Raw genomic sequence first — 20,715 nt, 5'->3', positions numbered from 1 at the left:
TAGACACTGGGGATATTATCACAAACAAGGCAGACGACACTTCTATTCTTGTGGAGTTTATAGTCTAGCTAGGGTGATGTTAGACAACTTATACTGATTATTGTGTATAAGTATATTAAATGCAGTCGAGAAGGTATTGAGAGCTGTGTGAAAGAACCTTAAACCTTATTGTGTTACTTAGAAATCAGCTTAATGGTTAGTAACAGAGATTTGACTCTTGTGGTTTAAACAAACAGGGTTGACTTTTTCCCTTGTCACTAACGGCCTAGAGGTAGATAGTCCACTCAGTCAGTGGAAACCAAGCCTCCTTTATCTGCTTTCCCACCGTCCTTGGTACATGGATTCTATCCCCATTGTCACCTTGTGGCCCAAGATGACAGCTGGAGCTCCAGCCATATCTGTGCTTCGTTCAAGAAGAAGGCAAAGGCGAGGGGGCATAAGGCCTTGATGTCAAGTCAAGTTTTCTTATTTCTGTGAAGACCCATCCCACAAGTTTCGTTTACTAGCAACTGCTGTCTGCAAGGAAGACTGGAAATACAGTATTTTCTCTGGGCACGTTGCTGCCATCAACCATGTAGTTAGTGAAGAAGAAGAGAGTGGATATTCAGTAGACAATTAGCGGTGTCTGCCACTCTAACCTAGCCACTGTGAGTACAGGAGGCTTAAGAAAGACAGATTAATGCCCCGCATCAAAAGGAAGCTTGATGAATAGCAAGAACTGAAAAGCAGTCAGTGTAGTGAACCAAATGAGACCAGGTCCTACAGGACCTTGTGGACTGAATTTAGAATTTCAGAATTTATCCTGAGTGCAGTGGGATGTTATCAAAGGGTTTTAAGTAGAAGACTGTAAGGACCAGACATTTATGAAAATTACTGGTACCACTGAGAGTGATGGGGAAGACGGGAATGGGGGATAAACTACAGTGTCAGCAGTTGGGCCAGAATATGCTGAGAGGCGCGGACAGCCAGGGCCTTGGCTCTTTCAGGTACTCACAGGGCCCCTGAGTGCTGGCTGCTCCACCAACAGGAAATAAGGGCCATGCTGGTAGGGTGGGCACTTCTTTGAAGAATCATCAAAGCTTGGGCTCAAGAAAGGACTCCCTTAGCCCCCTGAACCCTGGTCCACTGCTGGGTCTGAGCATGTCCTAAGTGACACATCCTTTTCTTTGCTCTGCAGTACGTGGGGTCGGTGCCTGAGAACGAGGCTGACGTGGTCATCACCACACTTACAGTGACCGATGCCGACGTCCCCAATACCCCAGCGTGGGAGGCCGTTTACACAGTATTAAATGATAACGAGAAGCAGTTTGTTGTCATCACAGACCCAGTAACCAATGAAGGCATTTTGAAGACGGCTAAGGTTTGTATCGTTCCTGGCAAGATGCAGAAATTGACAACGCAGCCAGAGGCCCTTGTCCCCTGGTGTCTTCTCTGAAGTAGATTAGCGTGGCCTTGGTGGGGTGGGGGAGGGCAGCTCTCCCAGATTCTGGTGGGGTTTGCAGTGACTCTTCAGGCTCATGTGAGAAATCAGGAAGCTCCCACACCACACCCTAAAATTGAAGAGGAAGTACCATCTTTTTTTTTTTGCGGTATGTGGGTCTCTCACCTCTGTGGCCTCTCCTGTTGCGGAGCACAGGCTCCGGATGCGCAGGCCCAGCGACCATGGCTCACGGGCCCAGCCGCTTCGCGGCATGTGGGATCCTCCCGGACTGAGGCACGAACCCGCGTCCCCCGCATCGGCAGGCGGACTCTCAACCACTGCGCCACTAGGGAAGCCCCTGTTTTATTTTTATTATTATTTTTTATAAATTTACTTATTTTATTTTTTTATTTTTGGCTGCATTGGGTCTTCATTGCCGCGCGCGGGCTTTCTCTAGTTGCGGCGGGCAGGGGCTACTCTTCGTTGCGGTGCACGGGCTTCTCGCTGCGGTGGCTTCTCTTATTGAGGAGCGCGGGCTCCAGGTGCGCGGGCTTCAGTAGTTGTGGCGCACGGGTGTATTGCTCCGTGGCATGTGGGATCTTCCCAGGCCAGGGCTCGAACCCGTGTCCCCGGCATCGGCAGGCGAATTTGAACCACTGCGCCACCAGGGAAGTCTGTACCATCTGTTTTAATACGTTCTTTCTCTGAAACATTTGCCCACCCCCCCATATCCATTTTGCAAATGAGAAGAAAAATGGTTTATGGTCTCTGCTATTTTGCTAGATGATTTTAGAAGAAGGGCAAATAAGCCTGTGAAAGATGTCTAGGAAACTTGAACAGTCAGAAGTTGAGTGATTTCCTTGTTGAAGTTAGTCAGAGTTAACGAACGGATCCCTAACTTAGCACCAGAGGTTTGACTTCCCCTTGAGCAAATGGCCAGACACTTCATTTCTGAATCACTTAATATGTCATCTTAACTCCCATTAAACATTTCTTTTTTTAAATTTACTTATTTTTTTTTGGTTGAGATGGGTCTTCATTGCTGCGCGTGGCCTTTCTCTAGTTGCGGTGAGTGGAGGCTCCTCTTCGTTGCGGTGCGCAGGCTTCTCATTGGTGGCTTCTCTTGTTGCAGAGCACAGGCTCTAGGCGCACGGGCTTCAGTAGTTGTGGCACGTGGGCTCTAGAGTGCAGGCTCAGTAGTTGTGGTGCACGGGCTTAGTTGCTCTGTGGCATGTGAGGTCTTCCCAGACCAGGGCTCGAACCCGTGTTCCCTGCATTGGCAGGCAGATTCTTAACCACTGCACCACCAGGGAAGTCCTCCCACTAAACATTTGATGTCTGCATTTTCTGTTATTATTCTATCACCAAAAGAAAAAAGGTAGTAATTTGAGTTACCACCATAAACAAGGTCCTTCATAAAAGCTCCAGTTGATCCCTTACAGTGCCTCTGTGAGATAGTTCCTTTTCCTACATACTTAGGTGTGGAAACAGACCCAGAGGTTCTATTGCCCAAATCACACAGCTAGGAAATGGCCAGGCCGGGATTTGAGCTCACTGCTGACTGATTCTGAACTTCATGTTCTTGCCACTAAACTTACTGGGGTTAGGGAGGTGGACAGGCAGGGTCGTTTGTCCATTTGCTGTCACACGGGCACATGTCAACATAGGATGTGAACATTCTTACTGGTCTCAGGTAAATAAGTGACTTAATATGCTACATTTGTTAATAGAGGCTTGCCACTTGAGATTTCATGTAGCTCATCTTTATTCTTTTCCTGGGGTTCTCAACATGAATCTGGTTGCATGTTAGTCACTGGGAGCTTTTTAAAAAATATTGACGTCCAGACTGCAACCTCAGAGATTCCTATTCACTGGCTCTGGGGTTAGGGTCCAGGCATGTGTTTTCTTTAAAAGTTCTCAAGTCAGTTCTTCTTAATGCAGCCAGATGTGAGAACCACTGATATATTGCTAACCAAAAAACAATAGTTAAGGATTTAATGTTTTTTTTTTTTTTCTAACATAAAATGTATTTTTTCTGCTCTTTAGGGCTTGGATTTTGAGGCCAAGCAGCAGTATATCCTGCATGTGGCAGTGACTAATGTGGCCCCCTTTGAGGTCACTCTCTCCACTTCCACAGCCACTGTCACCGTGGATGTGATAGATGTGAATGAAGCCCCCATCTTCATGCCTCCTCAGAAGAAAGTGAAAGTGCCCGAGGACTTCGGCTTGGGCCTGGAGATCACGTCCTACACTGCCCAGGAACCAGACAGATTTATGGAACAGAAGATCACGTAAGTGTGAGGGGTTTTCCACTTACTGGCAGCAACTGGCTGTGTGCGTACGTGTATGTATAAAATATTTTGTTCATGGCAGCCATCATTGGTCTGTGGAAGATCCTTCTCTTGTTTGGCTTATTTACATTTTTAACCCCATTCCCCACACCTTGTCCGTTCCGTCCATGGTCAGCCATTGTCGGTTCACTGTGCTTCCTCTCTTTGAATTCACTTAGTGTAGTAGGAATGTGGTTTTAACCTACATACATGGTATTGTGTTATAAGTAGCTTACTGTTTCTTTCTTTTTTTTTTTTTTTGTAAACTTCAAGGCACTTCTGTAATGTAAATCACAGCCACAGATGCTGAAAACACACATACAAACCAACCAACAGCAACACCACTGTGGCCACGTATGGTAAAGGATGTTCTTATTCTTTTGAGAGCTAGGTCTGATGACATACTTGGTGCTCCAGTGTGACAGTGGTGGAAACTCAAAGGGAAGACTGTTAAGCACAAATCCAAGCATGGCATATCTGCATCTTTTTAGTAATAGCTTGATTTCCAGAGACAACAAAGGCCTCGGTCACTTCCTCTTCTCAGGGAGAGATTCTTACCTGTTAATATTTACGTTAGAGGAAACTATTAGAATGCTCTGAACTATTTAGAAAAAAGGTTATGCAAATCCAGTGGAGAGTCCCACTTGGTAATAAATTGAGCATGTTCTTGTTTGGAGGGGGAGGTGTTTGTGTTTTAGTATCAGTGCCTGTGACTTATTAAACGTAAAACAAACATGAAGTTTAAGTGCAGCTTTAATTTCTGAGTTATTCTGGGAAGTGCTAATTCTATCCTGATTGGAAGGGCTCATAAATAGCTTTGAACTGTGCATGTGCGCCATACGGATAAAGGATCCCGGTAGTGATATTAATGGCTGCTAGCATCATTAGGTCAAGGATGATGAGGAATTTTTAAACGGAGGAACCAAGCTGGGACCATCCAAACCTTCTGATAGATTTTAACATCTGCTGGAAGAGCAAGGACAGCCCAACATGAAGTGCCACTTGAAGTGATTCAACAGCATGTACACAGTGCCACTTAAATATTATATCTGGGGGAGAAAAGAAGGGTTGAAACAGAATCTAATCAAGCCTTAGGATTTGATTTTGATGCGGTACAGAGAATGAACAAGTTAAATGCCATGAGGAAGCAGTCAGCCAAATGCAGAATATGGGAGCTCTATGTCAAATGACCCAGTTTCTTTAGCAAATAATGACAGAAGGGTGGGGATGACTGCTTAGATTAAGGGTGTTGATTAAGAGAGGAATCAACCAATTGTAATGTGTAGACTATGCTTAAAGATGGATTCAAACAATCCAACTATAAAAGACACCCTTGAGGCAAATAGAGAAACTTGCGCATAGACTTGACATTAAGTAATTATTATTTTTGCTAGGTGTGTTAGTGGCATCGTGATATTGTAGGATTTTTTGTTTTGTGATTAAAGCCTTGGGTTGTATGGTTTCCAGCCTGTGTTGATATCTTAGCTTGTAGTAATGAAATAGGTAGTTCAAAGCATCTATTTGGGGAAGTTCAAGGACCAAGTCTAAATAGTGTTTGCAGAGACCCTTACCCCTGGAATAAAGACCACTCGATATATGTAGTTCATTGCTTTGCACTTCTAAGGACGTGAGGGTAAGCCCACAGGTATCCAGGACCCTTTCCTCCTTCGATTTCTTTTTTTTTTTTTTTTTTAACACGTTACGCAGGCCTCTCACTGTTGTGGCCTCTCCCATTGCGGAGCACAGGCTCCGGATGCGCAGGCTCAGCGGCCATGGCTCACGGGCCCAGCCGCTCTGCGGCATGTGGGATCCTCCCGGACCGGGGCACGAACCTGCGTCCCCTGCATCAGCAGGCGGACTCTCAACCACTGCGCCACCAGGGAAGCCCCTTCGATTTCTTTATTTCCCTTTCTGAGCCTTTCAATGACCTCGATAGATAACTGGGCAGTATATCTCTGTTTTTCATGCTTACGTTTCTTCTGTTTCTGGTATTCCTAATAAGGTGTGGCTTAACAGGATTCTCTTGGCATTTTGAATAATTTTTTGGGGGGTGGCTGTGTAAGACCAGAAGGAGCTTTACCCTCCCTGGCACCTCCCATTAAATGCCAATAGTGCAGCATACTCCCAAGTCACCATGTCAACCCAAATCTCCAAATGCTCATGACAGGGGTGTTGGGTGCAATACTGTGACCATTTGAGAACTGCTGTACGCTTTAGTGGGGTCAGTCTGAGAGAAACTCAAGAAATCTGACATCTAAATGCCATGCCTGATCCTGGATTGCATTCTGGATTGGATTGGGGCAGGGGCATGGGGAGGGTGGTACAGTTTGGGGGAAATCTACAGTTTGAATATGTACCATGTATGAAGTGGTAGTACCATATCAAAGTTGTATTTCCTGAAATTGAAAATCAAATTGTGGTTATGTAAGAGACTGCCTCTGTTCTTAGGAGAAAGCACACTGACATTTTCATGAGTAAAGGAACTTCATGTCTGCGACTTACTCTCAAATGGTTCAGCAAAACAAGAAATTCTGTATATGTGTGCATCAACTTTTGTATATAGCAAAATATCGACAGTGGATGAACCTAGGTGACGGGTACATGGATGGTCATCAAACCTTTCTGGCAAAATTTCTGTAGGAATCATTATTTTTTTGAAATAAGGAAGTTAGAAGTATCTATCAACAAAGAGGAATCTTAACCTTCTTCAGCTACCTACCGTTCGCTGTTCCCGTTCTAAATCAGAGCTTGTGTCTTTCCAGGTATCGGATTTGGAGGGACGCTGCCAACTGGCTGGAGATTAATTCGGACACGGGTGCCATTTTCACTCGGGCTGAGTTGGACAGAGAGAATGTCGAGCATGTGAAGAACAGCACATACACGGCCCTCATTATAGCCACTGACAATGGTGAGGATGCCCTTACCATTTGGTTTTTTGCTGTTTCACCCTCCCGACCAGCTCACTGCCTTGCCCCTATCCTTTTGGAGGCATGAATTCTTTCGTTTTCTTTCATTCTTCAACAAAGCGTTCTCAAAGCATTGTCCAAAATGCACAGAGTTTAGGCCAAGCAGAAGTTCCTTTTTACCACTCCCTTTGTACCTGAACCCCATGGGAGCCAGACTGCCTGGGTTTAGATCCTAGGACCAAAGCTTAATACCTGTGTGAACTTGGACTTATTACCTAATTTTTAGGTCCCTCAGTTCCTTTATCCAACAAAATGATAATACCCCATCTAGGTTAAATGAGTTAATTTATGTAAAAGTGCTTGGAAGAGTGCCTGCTACCTAGTCTGTGCTCTGTAAGGACTGTTATTATCTTTATCATCATCATCATTATTAGTGAAGTGTGGCTCCTTCCAGACTGTTTCTGTGTATTCAAATACATTTATAAACATATAGAAATATGGTTTATTATAAAGCCACTATCTGGTTTATAGCCTATTTTTGTTTTTATTATAAAAACCATTATCTGGGCTTCCCTGGTGGCGCAGTGGTTGAGAGTCCGCCTGCCGATGCAGGGGACACAAATTCGTGCCCCAGTCCGGGAAGATCCCACATGCCGCAGAGCGGCTGGACCCGTGAGCCATGGCCGCTGAGCCTGTGCTCCGCAACGGGAGAGGCCACAACAGTGAGAGGCCCGCGTACCGCAAAAAACAAACAAACAAACCATTGTCTTATGCATGTTTAATTTTTTTTCCTTGAACATATGTCTTGAAGACACAGAGATCTATCTTGGCACATTATAGATCTACCTCTTTTCAATTAAATGATGTTATGCATATAGCATAATTTAACCATTCACACATTAAAAAACACTGGGATTATTTCCAGTTCTCCATTATTTTTGTGAGTGATAGGTAAACATCGTACATGCCTCTGTGGGCAAGTGTTTCCCATGGATAGATATTCAGAAGCGGAGTTACTGTTAAAGAGACCTGCTAGTTCCTGTGATTAAATCTGTTCCCCTCTTCCTCCTCAACTTCCCGAGGTAGTAATTCCAGATTTGGCAATCCGGAAAGCAAAGGGCAAGGCAAGTAAGCCTGTGATGGGGCTGGATGGGTGGCTAATGATTGATGTAGCCTTCATCACATTCTGAGCATGCTGTGGAAGGGTAACCCTGGCCTAGTCATTTAGAATCTAAAACCTGCTCCTGGAGCTGTCATTTGGGAGGCAGCAGGTTAAAAGCAGAGAGCCATGATGGGGCTCCATTTGCAGAAATGTTTTGCATAAAGGGAAAGCTAACCCATTGCTTGGGCAACAGTGCTATGTTGGCCATCTGTCTCTGGCTGCACGGGAGTTCCCTAGCCAGGCCTGGAGGTAACCAAGAGTTGGCAAGGTTCCTGTAAAGGGCCAGGGAGTAAATATTTTAGCCTCTGTAGACAGTACAATCTCTATTGCCATCATAGCCTAGAAGCAGTCATACACAGTTTGAAAAGGGATGAGCATAGCTGTGTTCCTAATTTGGGTGGAAGACCTTAGTTTGCTGACCCCTGACCTAATACTAATGGCTAAATTATGGTACTTTTGAATATATTCCTTCAAGTGTTACTTTGTGCATGACTCAATACTTTTGATGTAGGTCTAAGAGGAGAATGAAGTTTCTTCAGAAAATCTATTATCTTATTAAAAAACATTTTCTAAAGTTTTCTTTAATTAAAAAGAATTTTAGGGGCAGTGGTTAAGAATCTGCCTGCCAGTGCGGGGGACACAGGTTCAAGCCCTGCTCCGGGAAGATCCCACATGCTGCTGAGCAACTAAGCACGTGCGTCACAACTACTGAGCCTGCGCTCTAGAGCCTGTGAGCCACAACTACTGAAGCCCGTGTGCCTAGAGCCCGTGCTCCGCAACAAGAGAAGCCACCACAATGAGAAGCCTGCACACCACAAGGAAGAGTAGCCCCTGCTCGCCGCAACTAGAGAAAGCCTATGCACAGCAACGAAGACCCAGTGCAGCCAAAAATAAATAAAATAAATAAATTAAAAAAAAAAGAATTTTAAATGATACTTGCTCATTGTTAAAACAAGAAAATTCAAATGATAAGGTAAAAAGATCCATCCATGGGTGAATGGATAAACAAAATATGGTATACACATACACAATGGAATATTATTCAGCCTTAAAAAAGAAGATGTTGGGCCTCCCTGGTCGCGCAGTGGTTGAGAGTCCGCCTGCCGATGCGGGGGATACGGGTTCGTGCCCCGGTCTGGGAGGATCCCATATGCCGCGGAGCGGCTGGGCCCGTGGGCCATGGCCGCTGGGCCTGCGCGTCCGGAGCCTGTGCTCCGCAACGGGAGAGGCCACAAGAGTGAGAGGCCCGCATACCGCAAAAAGAAAAAAAAAAAAAAAAAAAAAAAAAAAGAAGATGTTGTCATGTGTTACAAAGTGGACGAACCTTGAGGACATTGTGCTTAGTGAAATAAACCAGTCACAAAATGACTAATACTGTGGGTTTCCACTTAGATGAGGTACTAATGTGGTCATAGAAACAAAGTAGAATGGTGGTTACCAGGAACTGGAGTGGGAAATAGGGAATTGTTTAATGGGTACAGAATTTCAGTTTTGTAAGATAAAATTATGGAGAGCTGTTTCACAACAATGTGATTATACTAACACTACTGAACTGTACACTTTAAAAATGGTTAAAATGGTAAGTTTATGCTATTTCTTTTAAGCACAATTTTCAGAGGTAAAAAGAAAAAATAATCACTATAGCCGCCCAGGTATAAATATTTATGGGTTTGAGATACATTCCTCTGGGTTTTTTTTCCCTGCGCTATGCTAATATTGATGATGATGATGATTCTTTGAGGGTCTACTTTTTCTATTATCAAGTGCTATGTCAGGATGTAAAAGAAATACAAGCAGAAGTGTGTATAAATCTCTGAATCTAATTTGAAAAGCAACTTGAGGCAATTGTAAAAGGCTCAATCCTTTGATAACGATCTTAAAGCCTTAGAAGTTCAGAGAAGGAGAACTAGTAGGGGGTGAGGAGGACTTCTTAGAGTGGTTTAAAAAAGTTGTGTTTTTTAAAAAATTTTATTGAAGTATAGTTGATTTACAATGTTGTATTAATTTCTTCTGTACAGCAAAGTGACTCAGCTATACACACACACACACACATATATATATTCTTTTTCATATTCTTTTCCATTATGGTTTGTCACAGAATGCTGAATATAGTTCCCTGTGGTATACAGTAGGACCTTGTTGTTTATCCATCCTCTATATAATAGTTTGCCTCTGCTAATCCCAAACTCCCATTCCTTCCCTCCCCCCGCTGCCCGGCACAGAAAAGTTAAAATTTAATGGATGAATAAAGTTATGTGTGAAGATGGAGGGAGTCCTTGGTGTGAGGAATAACTTGAATAATTATTATCAAAGTGGGGAATAGGCATGTCAGAGGTCTGCCCAGCCAGGAATGAGGATGGCCTGGAACCTGCAGGACGGGTGGCTCTGTGGGCAGGGTGGGGCCTGGTGAGGGAGCCCTGAAGAGCCAGGAGAAGGGTTGGATTCAGTCTGATGGGAGGCACTAGGGATTCATCAGTGGTCCTGAGCTGTGACATTTCCTGTGTATTTTCCTAGGTTCTCCACCTGCTACTGGAACAGGAACCCTGCTCCTATTCCTCGATGACGTGAATGACAATGGCCCCGTACCAGAACCTCGGGTCATGGACTTCTGCCAGAGGGATCCACAGCCTCACATCATCAACATCATTGATCCTGATCTTCCCCCCAACACTTTTCCCTTCACGGCAGAACTAACACATGGAGCAAGTGTCAACTGGACCATTGAGTACAATGACCAAGGTGGGCACTTGAGTCTTATTTTGGAAACTTTGCTCTGACCCCGTGCTTCCCTCACTCCTCCCGCTTCTGAATTTCCCTTCTCAATATCCATTTGTCACCCCCTTTATGTTATTGTTTGGTTTTTGTTGTTGTTGTTTTGTTTTGGCTGCACCACACGTCTTGTGGAATCTTAATTCCCTGACCAGAGATCAAACCTGGGCCCCCAGCAGTGGAAGCTCGGAGTCCTAACCACTGGACCCCAGGGAATTCCCCACTTGTCACCCCTTTTAAGGCTTGTTTCCTTGTCCCTTCTACATTTGTGACATTGAACCAAAGACCCCTTTGCGTTTCTGGTGTCTGAGTCTGTGACATACTGCCCAATAATCTACAACCCAAGCAGCTGTTGTCTTCATTCAGGTTTGGAATGTCTCTAATTCCCTAATAATTTTAATCGAGAATGAACTTTTTATCTCTCCTGATCCCCTCATTTTTGTTGCTTCCTCCAGAACATGAATCTCTGATTTTTAAGCCAAAGAAAACCCTAGAGGTGGGTGACTACAAAATCAATCTCAAGCTCATAGACAACCAGAACAAAGACCAAGTGACCACCTTAGATGTGCACGTGTGTGACTGTGAAGGGGTCGTCATCAACTGTAGGAAGGCCGGGCCTCTCACCGAAGCAGGATTGCAAGTTCCCGCCATTCTGGGGATTCTTGGAGGCATTCTTGCTTTTCTAAGTAAGTGCAGCTGGAGAGTGTTTCAGCCTTTACCTTCTGATACGGGGGAGGTTTTTCTCTTACTGAGCATTTCAGGGGTAAGTGGTCCAAGACTGGAAGGCTGCCCAGTCCTTCTATTTTGTTCTTTCAACCTCTAAGGGCAGTGTTTGTCCATCTTGAGTGTACACAAACCACCCGTATATGAGAATGCTGATCCAGTAGGTCTGGGGTGGGGCCTCAGCCTCTGCATTTCTAACCAGCTCTGAGGTGATGCGGATGTTGCAGGTCTTCGGACCACGCTCGGAGCAGTGAGGCCTGGTCACCACCACCTTCTCCACATCCCACCCTGGAGGAGGGTGTAGAGGAAGTGGAAGGCACATATCTGGAAACTGAGCATGTCACCTTCACTCACATCCCACCGGCCCAAACACAGCCACACCTGGAACCTCCCACTCTAACCGGGTGACCATGTGTCCAATTAAAACTTGGTGCTGGGCTTCCCTGGTGGCGCAGTGGTTGAGAGTCCGCCTGCTGATGCAGGGGACACGGGTTCGTGCCCCGGTCCGGGAAGATCCCATACACCGCGGAGCGGCTGGGCCCGTGAGCCGTGGCCGCTGAGCCTGCGCGTCCGGAGCCTGTGCTCCGCAACGGGAGAGTCCACAACGGTGAGAGGCCCACGTACTGCAAAAAAAAAAAAAACCCAAAAAACCAAAAACTTGGTGTTGAGAGTAGGGGTGGAGTGTGGGGGTGCACGGTGAGTATCAGTGACTCAAAGGATGAAGGGGAACAAGGTTACTGGGGAAAATTTGGCAGTTTCTGGCACAGTCCTTAAAACCGATATCGCCTGAGCCTACCTGTAGACTGAGCCCTAGGGTTGACACAGGTGCTGTTATGGTTTCTAAAAGCTAGTGATGGGCAAGTCAGAAAACCTCAAAGATAGTGTTGTTGTTGCTTTTTTTTATCATTAGGAACTATGACACGTGGTACAGGTCACGAAGGTCCTTGCAGTCAGAAGAGGAGGCTGTTAATTGAGTCTTGAGAAAGGTTTGGTGGAAGACAGGCTAGTTGGGCCACAGCAACTGGGGGAATCCTCATAGACAGAGGGCCATTTGTGGTGGTTCCCACACTAGCGAAGGCACAGAGAGGGGAAGGCTTGACGGACTGTGTAGGGCAGAGAGGCCAACCTTGCTGGGGTAGAAGAAAGTCCTTAGAGGGGAGCAATGGGACCACCTGGGGGCTTTCAGTTTAGATTCAGCAGTGTTACTGATCCTGCTGCTTCAACAGATTGAAGAAGGGATTACCTGTTAGCCTTCGGGAAATGTTTGCAGTGTATCCCCTTAGCTCCTGCCCTCTGCTGCATTCTCTCAAAATTGAAAAGGAAGGAGAGAGTTGTTTAAAATTCAGTGAACTTTCTGGACCTTTCTTCCTCCAGGATTCACGAGGCTTTATTGCCACCATGCAGTTATACTTAAAATATTGACTTTTTTTATAGTAGCTTTATCTAACTTTGCTATGGGTGTATTTCATTAGACATAGGGGCCGAGAACAACATTTCGGAATGTTCAAATGTGCAACATTTACAGCAGAAGCATTGCCAGTGTGCAGATTTCCAATGTCTTGTTCCTTATGGGCAGACATCGAAATTAAGCATCTAAAGAATGTTCTAGGGCTTCCCTGGTGCCGCAGTGGTTGAGAGTCCGCCTGTTGATGCAGGGGACACGGGTTTGTGCCCCAGTCCAGGAAGATCCCACATGCTGCAGAGCGGCTGGGCCCGTGAGCCATGGCCGCTGAGCCTGCGCGGCCGGAGCCTGTGCTCCGCAACGGGAGAGGCCACAACAGTGAGAGGCCCGTGTTCCGCAAAAAAAAAAAAAAAAACAAAAAGAATGTTCTAGAGAGACAAGAGGATATGAAGGTTTTTGTGTAGTCAACCAATATTAGGTTGCTTACTTTGTGCAGGATTTGTCTCTGACACCGGGGATTGGGGGGTTTCAGGATAGCTAAGTTGAGTGGTGCTTCCTGAAGTGATAACAATATGCCATGTTTTGGTTACTTTCCCTTACATAACATTTAAGTAATGTCTGGTAAGAAGCATCCTTTTGGAAACATAGCCCTCCTCTGGCTCTTCAGCTCTAAGCTCCACAGGGATGGGGGCTGTTTGCAGCTTCCATTGTTTTCAGTGCTGTGTCCTCAGGGTCAAGGCAGGCCTGGCCCACCTAGCAAGAACTCACTCAGTATTTCTGTTCTTGAGTCGTGGTCCAGGGGGTTATATTGTTCATCTGGATAAGATCTTGGAATCTTTCTGATTTCAGAAACAGGTAGGTTGGGTACTTGCAAGTGTATGCCACCTCCTGTCTCAGTGCAGTGATGCTTCACTAGGTACTTGTGTATAAGGACCTATAAGTTAGAAAACACACTGAATCATATTTTTTTCCCATTCACAATAAATTATTTAATTTTTTAAAAAATTAAATATTAATCGTATATAGCCTAGACATAGCCCCCAAGATCAGATGAAAACCTTGAAAATAGATTTTAAAGCTCGCTTACATGATTTATCCTAAGAGAAGATAAGGAATGTACCAAGTGCTTTTTTTTGGCTGTTGTTTATTTATTTATTTTTAAAATTTATTTATTTATTTATTTATTTATGGCTGTGTTAGGTCTTTGTTGTTGCGCATGGTCTTTGTTGCGGTGTGCGGGCTTCTCATTGTAGTGGCTTCTCTTGTTGTGGAGCACGGGCTCTAGGCATGCGGGCTTCAGTAGTTGCAGCACGCGGGCTCAGTAGTTGTGGCTTGCAGGCTCTACAGCGCAGGCTCAGTAGTTGTGGCACATGGGCTTAGTTGCTCCGCGGCATGTGAGATCTTCCCAGACCAGGGCTCGAACCCGTGTCCCCTGCATTGGCAGGCGGATTCTAACCATTGCACCAGCAGGGAAGTCCTGTTTTTTTTTTTTTTTTTTGCGGAATGTGGGCCTCTCACTGTTGTGGCCTCTCCCGTTGCGGAGCACAGGCTCCGGACGTGCAGGCTCAACAGCCATGGCTCACGGGCCGAGCCGCTCTGCGGCATGTGGGATCTTCCCGGACCGGGGCATGAACCCGTGTCCCCTGCATCGGCAGGCGGACTCCCAACCACTGCGCCACCAGGGAAGCCCTGTTGTTTATTTTTAATTTTAAAATTTTTTGGTGTTTTTTCATTGTGTACCAGGCGACTTTACAGTCTGTGCCCCACTCCCCTCCCCCGTAACTGAATAAGAATAATATGCATGTATTAGTCACATTTAGGCTGACCCAGCCCTGCTCACAAACCTTCAATGGCTTCAACTCACTCTGAATCAAAGCCAAAGTCCCTCCAGAGGTCCGCATGTCGTTGCTGCCCCTCTGACCCCCTCTCCCCTTCTTTCTCCCCTGATGATCCTGCTACAGCCACGCTGACCCTGTCTTTCCTTAACCATACCAATCTGCTTGGAGTCTTTGCCTGGACCATTTCTGCTGCCTGGAGTACTTTGCTCCAGATTTTGGGAAATGACTGATTGGTTTAAGGTCCAGTTAAAGACCACAATTGAGTTCTCGTGTAATTGTCCACTGTGTAGTGCTGCATATATTAACCTCAGGGACGTGAAGACATGTGAGTTGTCTTTCAGCCATCTGTCTGTCTGTCTGGTCTGCATGGCAGCGGTGCTCTGTGCCAGCTGCTGCTTACGGCCTTCTTGACCTGTGGCTCTTATCTCTCTCTTCCCCACTCCAGTCCTGATTCTGCTGATTCTGCTACTTATTCGGAGGAGAAGGGTAGTCAAAGAGCCCTTACTGCCCCCAGAAGAAGACACCCGGGACAACATTTATTACTATGATGAAGAAGGAGGTGGAGAAGAAGACCAGGTGGGTGTTTAAAACCATGGGAGAAAGCTTAATGGCATTCTCTTTATTTGGAGGAAGCAATGATTAGGGGAAGACAGACATTTGAAACAGCTCTGTCACTTTGCGTATTTTTTTAAAGACCTTTCATCTACCCAAGAAAATAAATGTTGTCATTAACCATCATCATCATCACCATCATCATCATCAATACAGCATTGCTAACATTTATTTATTGTTCAGATGAATGAACAGAGGCACAGAGCAGTTAAGCCATTTGCCCAAAGTCACAGAGCTAGGAAGCAGTAAAACCAGGTGGTCTGACTCCAGAGTCTACTCTCCTCACTGCTATTTCCAGGACATGAACTTTATTCAAATTATCTTTGACATAGAGCAACTGATCTGTTTTTTGTTGTTGTTTTTATAAATTTATTTTATTTATTTATTTTTGGCTGTGTTGGGTCTTCATTGCTTTTGCGCAGGCTTTCTCTAGTTGTGGCGAGTGGGGGCTATTCTTCGTTGCAGTGCACGGGCTTCTCATTGTGGTGGCTTCTCTTGTTGCGGAGCACAAGGACTGATCTGTTTTAATATTTTGTTTCCTTTGAGTTTGTAGCTATGCCAAACGGTTTTTTGCTTTTTGTAGATGTTAATTCTTCAGGCCTTCTTTATTTCTCTTGATTTTGGAGATGGTCTTAACTTGCCTTACCCTGTACTATTGAGCTATTACCACAATAATGCTGTATAACAGACAATCCCAGAATGTCAGTGGCACACATCAATAAGCATGTTTTTCTCATGCATTTGTGGGTTAGCTGGGACAGTTGCTGGTCTCAGCTCGTGTCTTGCTCTATTCGGGCTGCTGTAACAAAATACCATAGACTGGGTGCTTATAAACAACAGAAATTTATTTCTCACAGTTCTGGAAGCTGGGAAATGCAAGGTCAAGGTGCTGGCAGATTCGGTGTCTAGTGAGGGCCCTCTTCCTCGTTCATAGATGGCCCTTGTCTCACTGTGTCCTCATGTGGTGGAATGGGCAAGGGAGCTCTGAGTGTCTTTTATAAGGGCACTAATCCCATTCCTGAGGGCTCCATACACTGTCACAACCTAATCACCTGCCAAACGTCCTACCCCCAAATACCATCACATTGTTTCAACATGTGAATTTAGGGGGGACACAAACAGTCTATGGCATCTAGGCTCAGAAGAATGTGTGGGTTGGTCAGGGCTAGGCTGATATAGGCTGCGTTTGGCTGGATGGCTGTGTGCTGTGAGTTGTGTCTAAGAATGTTCCATGTAATTCCTATCTTCTTTGTCCCAGCAAGTAAGACCAAAGTACAGTTAAAGCCTTTGCCTGTGTCACACGTATTAATGTCCCATTGGTCAAAGCAAGTCAAATGGCATAGCCCTACATTAATGGATTTCTATTCTTTTCACAGAGGATAGGGTGGGAAAGGAGTGACTATGTTCTGAATAATAATCTAATAATCATACCCTATGAAAAGTTAATAAGGTAAAACAGTCTACATCTGTACCCACAAATGTTCCTCACAAGGCTTTTATGCTATATTTCCTTCCAGTGCTATTTGGAGACTCTTAGGTTGAAAACTACCATTTCAGAAAAGAAAAAAAAAACCAACTGCCTTTTCAGATTACATTGGCACATGCTTGTAGATATCATACAGCTGGCTGTTAAGGCCTTAGCCAGTACCATAATCTGTAAACCAAATATGACCCTGTGTTTATGACTGTTTCTATTTTACTCTTTGCTATGCTTTTACTTTTTTCTCTAAAGGACTATGACCTGAGCCAGCTACACAGGGGCCTGGATGCTCGGCCCGAAGTGACTCGCAATGATGTGGCACCAACCCTCCTGAGTGTGCCCCACTATCGACCCCGACCTGCCAATCCTGATGAAATTGGAAACTTTATTGATGAAGTAAGTAAGCAGAGTCAAAAGCCAAGACACAACAAACTCACCTCTAAACTTGGAAAGGAGCTGTTGTGTCAAAAGTGAGAAAAATTCTTTAGAGTCTTTCCTTTACCATGTTTTCATCCCTGAGCCCTATTTGTTTTTTTATTTGGGCCTCATCCAAATTTCAGAACTAATAGCACTTTGAATTAGTCTTAGGGAATTTGCAAAGTTCATACAGCAAAACCAAGACTTGCTTGAAAAGATTTAATAGAATAAGAAATGAAACTAAAGAGATTCAAAGTAGATTCAGTTTCGTTTCACTAATGGGTCTCTCTTTCCCTGCATTACATTGGGATGTAATGTTAAATGTGTATCACAAGGCTACCTGAGGGCCAGAAAAATAGTTTCCATATTGTATATATCAGAAATGCATTCAACTATAAATACCAGAAGCTTAAATAGATATGAGTAGGTTTACCTCCTGCAAATAGAAGACTAGGGTAGGCAGTCTTGGCTGGTGCATCACCCTTTTCTACCTTTCTGCTGCATGATCTCAGCACATCCTTGTTCTCATGCTTGTTGCTTTATGATCACAAGATGGCTGCCACACTTCCAGGCCTTGAGCCTGTTTTCCTGTCAAGAAGTAGGGAAGGGCAAGGCTCCCCTGGTGGCACAGTGGTTGAGAGTCTGCCTGCTAATGCAGGGGACAAGGGTTCATGCCCCGGTCCGGGAAGATCCCACATGCCGTGGAGCGGCTAGGCCCGTGAGCCATGGCCGTTGAGCCTGCGCGTCCGGAGCCTGTGCTCCGCAACAGGAGAGGCCACAACAGTGAGAGACCCGCGTACCACAAAAAAAAAAAAAGGAGTAGGAAAGGCAGAGCAGAGGGCAAAAACTTTCTTCTAGCAAACTGTTAGGCAAGAAGGAAGTTCATCCTACATGTTATTGGCCAGTGCTGTCACAGGATTGTCCCTATATGCAAGGGAGGATGGGAAATAGGCATTAAGTTAATTAGCTTAGGGTAAGATGAGGAAGAACTGGTGGGGTTAAGCAAAGAACCAAGCAAGATAATAATAGTCCAGTAGGATCTATTTCCTTAAACTGTGTTACCTGATTACTTGCTCAGTTGCTGGAATGATTTTCAGGGCTTGTCTGATGGTCCAGTGGCCTTCAGCAAGTGTTCACGGTGTGGGGCAGGTTTTGCTTTAGCTTCCCTGGGGAGTTGTTGTCACCAAGGACTATATAAAGCCCGGCAGTGTTGGAAGTGATCAAGCCAGATCCATTCTAGGCACTGGATCTTAGAGAAAACTGAGAACAGGAAGGGCCACTTTAAACCATCCCTTTTATATACATCTGGATTCAGGTATTTTCCTCCATTCACATTCATTTGTGTATCATCATATATGATTATAGCTATTTCTTAATTACAAAACTAAAATGTTTGCTATTTAAAAAATATAAATTATGAAAATGTATATAAAGAAAAAATGTGCAAGTCCTCCCTCAGTTCCCCTGACCATAATCACCAAAGTTAATTTAGCAGTTTGGCATTCATCCTTTCAGATCTTCTCGGGCTGAAATGCAGGCTGTGTAGCCTGGCATGACGGTCCTCATTGTTTTTAGTCTCTGTCCATCCTGATTGGTTGGTGCTCATCGCCCCCGCCTACATATAATTTACCAGTTTTGTTTAGGGGGAAAGCATTCTGCATACTTTCTCTTTTCATTAACAATATATCATGTCCATCTTCCGTTCCAGTTTGTATTACATTTACCTTGTTGGTGTTCAGTGCTCCTGGCGTCCTACAGGATGGTCTCATTGTTGTGCCGTAACACTTGGCTTTACGCACCAAAAGAAGGCACCTTGCCTAAGATGACAGGTGTGCGATTCCTCTCAATGAAAGATCCTATTGTCTTCCTTCTTTAGAACCTGAAGGCAGCTGATAGTGACCCCACCGCCCCACCCTATGACTCTCTGCTGGTGTTTGATTATGAAGGAAGCGGCTCCGAAGCTGCTAGTCTGAGCTCCCTGAATTCCTCAGAGTCAGACCAAGACCAGGACTATGACTACCTGAACGAATGGGGCAGTCGCTTCAAGAAGCTGGCGGACATGTATGGAGGCGGCGAGGACGACTAAGGGACTCAAGACCGATGGGGAGACAGATGGGTCCCTACACTCATGTGATGGGAAATGCGGGAATAATATGCCTGGTGGTTTTCCAGCTCCCTTCACTTGAGATGCGTTTCTGGAGAAGAGACCTGTGATCAGTGATAGGATAGTTATGATTTCCACTTTATAGATCTAATCTGTGTGTTAGAACGATTTTGACTTATTCCATGAATCTTTTTTTCCCTTTCATCACTCTTTACATGATGACGATGTCCAAAAGACCCCCAAATTTTAATATTTCAAAGGAGTAGCTTCAGCCTCAGAAGGTTCTCTGGCAACTGGCAGATTTCCTTAAGGGCTTTGTCTCATTTTTAAAAGGAAGGTGAGAGGTCAATTTCCCTATTGTAGATATAAAGAAATTAATTTGTGTGCTTTCGTTCCTCCCGTCACTGCACTGGTGTCCCATGTTCTAATATCCATTCTTACTCCCTCTGAATTCTATTACATTTCTCTGATGCAGAAGTTATTGGGCTGTTTTAGGGAAAGAGGCTTATGTCTTTGTCTGGCCATATGCTGAGTGGGTATTGTGTACTCCTAAGACCTTTAAACGGTTTTCCTTTTCCATCTCCTGAGTACGTAACTTGAAATGGGCATCTATCCAGTTTACTTGTTCTGAGTAAGAATGTTTGTTATGTGAATGTCGTTATGGGGCGCTTTGGTTCTAAACAGGGAGCCTGGACCAGAAAAGGTGGTGAGTTTTCAGGTGCCACTGAACTTTTAATGTTCATTTATCCCTAAAACAAAAGAGTGATATATTCCGGGACTCAGAATAGTGCCTGAAGTGCTGCAGCCAAAGACAAAACCTGGCTCATCACAGCAGAGGGGAAATGTGAAACGTGGCCGTGGAGATGGCAGGGGAGATTGTCACTGAGCCTGGAAATTGAGCCAACTGAGGCTGAAGACTGTTGCGGTGGCTCTACCTCCAGCCCTGAAAATTCTGAAAGAGTAGAGGAATCTCAACACGTGCTTCCTGCCAGGATCCTTGTACCGTGGTTTGTACCCAAAGCACAGAATCCCCAGTGCCTGCTTTTGTTGATGTCTATAGAAAACGCTGGCTGGTCTGGACACATTTGCCCCAAATTCCAACTGTGCATGAAAACTTCAGAATGTTTTAAAAATCCAAAATTTTTTTTTCTTAGGAGCAGGAAGAAAACACTCCTTGAAAGGGTGTTAGCAAAGGGAGGTGAAGGTAGGGAGACCCTTAATTTGGATCCTTTTTTAGTTGAAATGTAACCTTTAAGAAACTTTTGACAACCATAGACCAGAACTTTATCTAAATTGCTTCCCTATCTATCAGCTGTTTTTGGAAGAAAAACCCATCCCTGCAACCATTTCTTAGAACTGTCTTGATTTTTCAGCAATTTAAACTCTAATGTAGTTCTGTGTAGAGAATGTCACTGTAGTTTTGAGTGTATATGTGTGTGGGTGCTGATAATTTTGTATTTTCTTTGGGAAAAGGAAAACAATTCAAGGTGGAAAAAATTATTCTTAAATATTCATTTTTATAAATTTTATTAAAGAATTTTGTTACACCATT

At 44.7% G+C, this 20,715-nt stretch overlaps 1 protein-coding gene across 2 annotated transcripts in view; it reads left to right on the top strand.

The window, feature by feature from the left end:
- CDH1 (cadherin 1) overlaps positions 1–20,715 on the top strand; it is a 92,817-nt gene extending 72,102 nt beyond the window's left edge. For both annotated transcript variants that reach the window (XM_081215237.1, XM_081215236.1), the window contains 8 exons: positions 1,178–1,360; positions 3,467–3,711; positions 6,513–6,658; positions 10,333–10,557; positions 11,043–11,273; positions 14,996–15,126; positions 16,895–17,038; positions 18,936–20,715. In XM_081215237.1, the coding sequence (XP_081071363.1) occupies positions 1,178–1,360; positions 3,467–3,711; positions 6,513–6,658; positions 10,333–10,557; positions 11,043–11,273; positions 14,996–15,126; positions 16,895–17,038; positions 18,936–19,145 (1,515 nt within the window). In that variant the 3' untranslated portion in view covers positions 19,146–20,715. The remainder of the gene's footprint in view (positions 1–1,177; positions 1,361–3,466; positions 3,712–6,512; positions 6,659–10,332; positions 10,558–11,042; positions 11,274–14,995; positions 15,127–16,894; positions 17,039–18,935) is intronic.

Source organism: Mesoplodon bidens (genome assembly GCF_964165515.1).
Source record: "Mesoplodon bidens genome assembly, chromosome: 18".
Lineage (NCBI taxonomy): Eukaryota > Metazoa > Chordata > Mammalia > Artiodactyla > Ziphiidae > Mesoplodon > Mesoplodon bidens.
The sequence above is the reverse complement of the archived record's forward strand: the minus strand, read 5'-3'. Positions and strand labels throughout refer to the sequence as shown.